This window comes from Ceratotherium simum, chromosome 5, assembly GCF_057802395.1.
Source record: "Ceratotherium simum simum isolate JZ-2026a chromosome 5, ASM5780239v1, whole genome shotgun sequence".
Lineage (NCBI taxonomy): Eukaryota > Metazoa > Chordata > Mammalia > Perissodactyla > Rhinocerotidae > Ceratotherium > Ceratotherium simum.
This window is the reverse complement of record NC_141904.1, coordinates 52,863,922-52,868,957: the sequence shown is the minus strand read 5'-3', so window position 1 is coordinate 52,868,957 and position 5,036 is coordinate 52,863,922. Positions and strand designations below refer to the sequence as shown.

General features: G+C 44.0%; 1 protein-coding gene across 1 annotated transcript; it reads left to right on the top strand.

The window, feature by feature from the left end:
* Window positions 1-2,950: 2,950 nt before the first annotated feature.
* On the top strand, window positions 2,951-4,703 carry LOC101388371 (IQ domain-containing protein F1). The gene is made up of 4 exons (XM_087431739.1): window positions 2,951-3,016; window positions 3,216-3,326; window positions 3,462-3,524; window positions 4,257-4,703. Exons 1-4 carry the CDS (start codon window positions 3,014-3,016, stop codon window positions 4,701-4,703), a joined length of 624 nt encoding a protein of 207 aa, XP_087287865.1. The 5' UTR covers window positions 2,951-3,013.
* Window positions 4,704-5,036: the final 333 nt, after the last annotated feature.

Genomic DNA, 5,036 nt, shown 5'->3' with positions numbered 1-5,036 from the left:
ATTTATTTATTTTTTAAAGATTTTATTTATTTTATTTTTTCCCCCCAAAGCCCCAGTGGATAGTTGTATGTCGTAGCTGCACATCCTTCTAGTTGCTGTATGCGGGACTCGGCCTCAGGATGAACGGAGAAGCGGTGCCTCGATGCGCACCCGGGATCCGAACCCGGGCCACCAGCATCGCAGCGCGCACACTTAACCACCAAGCCACAGGGCCGGCCCAAGTAGTTGCTTAATATATTTAGATGCTCCAGTGTTCTTTTAAATTGTTATAACTTCTTGATGAATTGATCCCTTTATCATTATCAAAAGACCTTCTTTGTTTCTTGTTATGGTTTTTGACTTAAAGTCTATTTTGTCTGATAAAGGAGTAGTTATAACTGCTCTCTTTTGGTTTCCATTTACATGGGATATCTTTTTCCATCTCTTTACTTTCAGCTTATGTTTGTCCTTAAAACTGAAGTGAGTCTTTGTTAAGCAGCATATAGTTGGGTCTTTTTTTTTTCCAATACATTTAGCCACTCTATGTCTTTTGATTGGAGAATTTAATCCATTTACATGTAAAGTACTTATTGATAGGTATGCACTTATTAATGCCATCTTATTAATTATTTTCTGGCAGTTTTGTAGTTCCTTTGTTCCTTTCTTCCTCTCATGCTCTCTTCCTTTTTGAATTGATGTTTTTCCATAGTAGTATACTTTGATTCCTTTCTTTTATCTTTTGTGTATCTATTTTAGGTTTTTGCTTTGTGGCTACCATGAGGCTTACATAAAACATCTTATAGTTACAATAGTCTATTTTAAATTGGTAACAACTTCAACTTCATACACATACCTTACTCTTTCACTCCTCCCCTCAATTTTGTTTCTGATGTGGCAATTTACATCTTTTTATACTGTGTATTTATAACAAATTATTGTAGCTATAGTTATTTTTAATACTTTATACTAGGGTTTATACTTTAACCTTTATACTAGAGTTAAGTAATTAACATACCACCATATTACAGTATTAGAGTATTCTGAATTTCACTATATACTTACTTTTCCCTGCGTGTTTTATATTTTCATATTTTAACTGTTACTAATTAGTGTCCTTTCATTTCAGCTTGAAGAACTCCTTTCAGCATTTCTTATAAGGCAGGTCTAGTGGTGATGAAATCCCTCAGCTTTCGTCTGGGAAAGTCTTTATCTTGCCTTCATTTCTAAAGGACACAGCTTTGCTGGGTAAAGTATTCTTGGTTGGCAGATTTTTCTTTCAGCACTTGAATATATCATCTTTCAGCACTTTCTCATGGCCTGTGAGGTTTCTGCTAAGGAATCCACTGATAGCCTTATGGGAGTTTCCTTGTATGTGAGAAATTTTTTTTCTCTTGCTGCTTTTAAAAATTCTTTCTTTGTCTTTGATTTTAGAAAGTTTTACTATACTATGTCTTTGATAAGATTTCTTTGGACTAAATATGGGAACCTATGAGTGTCATGAACTGAATGTCCAGAGATTTGGACATCCTCAGCTATTATTTCTTTAGTTAAGCTTTCTGCCCCTTTCTTTCTGTCAGCCCTGCTAGGGATTCTCAGGCTTTCTCAGAGATTTTCTATGGATATGCCTGCTCCACACTTCTTGTTCCCACTTGGGGGGAGGAGGATTCTTAAGACTGTATGCCTTCTCTCAATCCTGCAAAGTCAGGCTGTATTCTGATAGCTCCCCATTTGCTTTCCCTAGGGCGGTGCTGAATGCTCAAGTTTGCGGGCTTTTCCCCAGTTCCACAAAGTCAACTGGCTTTCTATGCATGCTCACTAGCCATCTGCAAAGGCTCCTACTTGCCACCCTCAGGGGCTCACACAAGGAGCCAACCATGGGTACTGGTGCATGTGCGTGAGTGGCAGAGTGTTAGGGGTGCCTGTATGCCAGTTGGGAGATCCACAAGTGAGGCATCCTCAGTGGCTTATGGGTAGGCTTCCTGATGGAGTACGCAAAGTGGTTAGTAGGATCCGCATCCTTTTGATAGGTTTCGAGCCTTACCTGCTGTTCTTTCAGCCCCTCCCACTCCTCAATCATGCGATTCACCTCAGAGTTCTGGAAGGGGTGAGAAATTCACTCCTCAGTGACCTCTGGGACTGTGACTCTGAGGGGGTACCGGGGCCTCATACTAACCACATGGGTCTTCAGAGGACAGGAATAGGCAGAGGTGGGGAGGGCCCCACCTATTGTCTAGGGCCTTGTGGCAATTGTCTTTTGCATGGTTCAGAGCTAAGAACAGAGGTAAGAACTTTGGTATTGGTTACCCCTCACCCATCTGATGTAGCCTTGAGTCCCTCAGGGGCAGAAGAAAATAAGAGAGCACTTGAGCCCATTGGAGCCTGAGATGGGTGACTCAGGTGGTCCTGGGGGCCTCATGGAGTTCCCTGGGCATCGTATTGATGGGTCAGCAATTCAATTCTTGTCTCCTAAGGTAGTCATCACTAGCAGTTTGGTATATATATATGTACTGTTATCCCCCTTTATATGCATTTACAACATATATGTATAATATGTATCTTGATGGTTTTATTCACATAAATGGGTCATAATGATCTTCAACTTTTTCTCTTATAAATACATCTTCGTTATACTTCTTCATCAGCACATATAGATCAAATTCATCATTTTTTAATTTCTGCAGTATCCTATATTATGAATGGACTGTAAACCACTAAATCAATTCCCAATTATACCAATTGGGGTTATTACCAATGACTGACTATCTTTATACACCTTTATATCAATGGGCCAGTATTTCTGGTGTCTTGCTTTTGTAGCCAAGGCTTTGGCCATTCCCACCAGAAAAGAACGGACAGCACTTTCATCTTTTCCTTGGAGAGGGCTCAACTATTGTGAGCTATCTTGGTGCCTGAGTCATAGCTGCCCTTATGACATCAGAGGTCTCCTCCCTCCACTCTTTATACCCATGCCATGGCTAAATGAACACAGACCTGAGGGGATTTGAACCATCTGCACCCAATCCATGTGGGACCAATGGTGAGTAAGAGAGCTGCAGACAAACCAGGCAGGCTTTTTAGGGATGTCCCCTATAGGTTTCTCAGGATGAGGGAACCCTTTGACATCTGAATACTCTGGGAAACTCTGGGCAACTCTGGGCTGGGGATGTGTGGGATCCTGAATGGAGAGGGAGAGAGAGCAGCCTTACTATTGCCTCTCTTCTAACTGCTGATTGCAGGAGAAGGACCAGCCTAAAAAAATTAATGAACACACTAAAAATGAGCCTCAGCAGAAACGGGAACCTACTGGTTTATTTTCAGCACCACTGACCTCAGAGAAGAATGTGGAGGTAGGAGGAGCCCTGACTTGGATGTCTCTGGTCCTTGTGTCCTAGTCCTTATGGCTAGTGTCTTGTGCATGGTCTGGAGCTAAGAGCAGGAATAAACTCATTCTTGTCTGTCCTCTTCCCCCATTTTGTTTTCAGGCTAAGCATATGAATACGATTGAGACAAAGAAAGTGGATAATGCTAATAAGAGACCCAGAGAAGTATGGCCCCCTTCCCCATACCACACAGGGCTGGGGCTGGGAATGTGGGGGCTGTGTTTGTGGAATGGAATGGCCAACATTCGGGAAGCTAGGCTTAATCAATATTTTGTGTGTGTGTGTGTGTGTGTGTGGTTGAGCTTGTGCATCTATGTTTGCTTGTTAATTAAGATTTAAAGTGTGAAAGTCAAGAGGAGTGAAGATGGGGAAGAGAGAAGAGAGGCAGAATTTTTTGGGGTGGGAGAAACTCTTAATACTATGACATGACAGAAGAAGACAGTAGGTTGTGGACTGGAGCTGGAGTCAAAGATGAAAGGGCAGGATTATCAAAGGATGCCACTTCTCCAGCAGGTAGGTGGACTCTGAATGGAAGGGTTATGGATCTTGGTTAGGAGGGTAGAGTCACATGGAACATGGTAACCCTTTGACCCATAGATCATAGCATTCTTGCCCTAGGCTGGACAACTTGATCCATATAAAACTGGGTAGCCAGGGCAGATATACTCCCATTTTACAGTTGGGGACTCTGAGATTCAGAGGTCAATGTGATATGTCCATGTCCATTAACCAGAGAGGGGTAGAGACAGGACACCTACCTGGTCTTCTCACCCTGTGCTCTTGGGGTTCAGAAGAAGGGATGATCATTGATAGGGAATCAGAGTCCCTTCCTGGCACACCCTGGGGCTGAAGTGGGTGAGGAATATTCTCTGAGTGTCCCCTCTTTTTTCTTTCAAGATCTCAGGAAACCAAAATAAGCCTGCCACCAGTTATCCGGAAGTTGTAAAGATCCAGGCCTGGTGGCGCGGCACCCTGGTGCGCCGGACGCTGCTACACGCGGCCCTCAGAGCTTTGATCATTCAGAGCTGGTGGAGGCAGATGCAAGCGAAGCTACTGGAGAAGAGGCGGTGGATGGCGCTGGAGGCCTTTATACAGAAGGAGTGGGCAGCAGTCAAGCTGCAGTCCTGGGTCCGCATGTGGCGCATCCATCGGCGCTATTGCTGTTTGCTCAATGCTGCCCGCATCATCCAGGCCTATTGGAGGTGCCACTCCTGCGCTTCCCAGGGTTTCATCAAGGGCCACTACAGAGTCACGGCCAACCAGCTGCATCTCGAGCTAGAGATCTTGCTGGGCTCAGAGCCTTGCATTGTGACGGAGTGTATTCCCCTCCCAATAAAGCAGTGAAGTGGTCTTTCCCCAGCCTCTTTCTGTTTGACAAGATCTAGGAGGTCAGGGTAAATGATGGCAGATACTTAGCATCTCACATGCTAGTTCTGAGGAATCAGCAGTGGTTGTTTGAGGCCCTGAAGTTGTCTCAGGATAAGGATTCTGAGCCTTTGCCCAGACTGAGCAGAGACTATGATTGATTAGCAATGTCTGCCATAAATAGGAAAGTCAGTGGTACAGATCTGCCATGTCGGCCAACTCAGGATGCATCATTCATGTTTGGTCTATGTAAACGGTGCCTCCCTCCAAGATTGTGTATAATGCAAGCCGGGGTGGGGAGGCAGGGTAGGT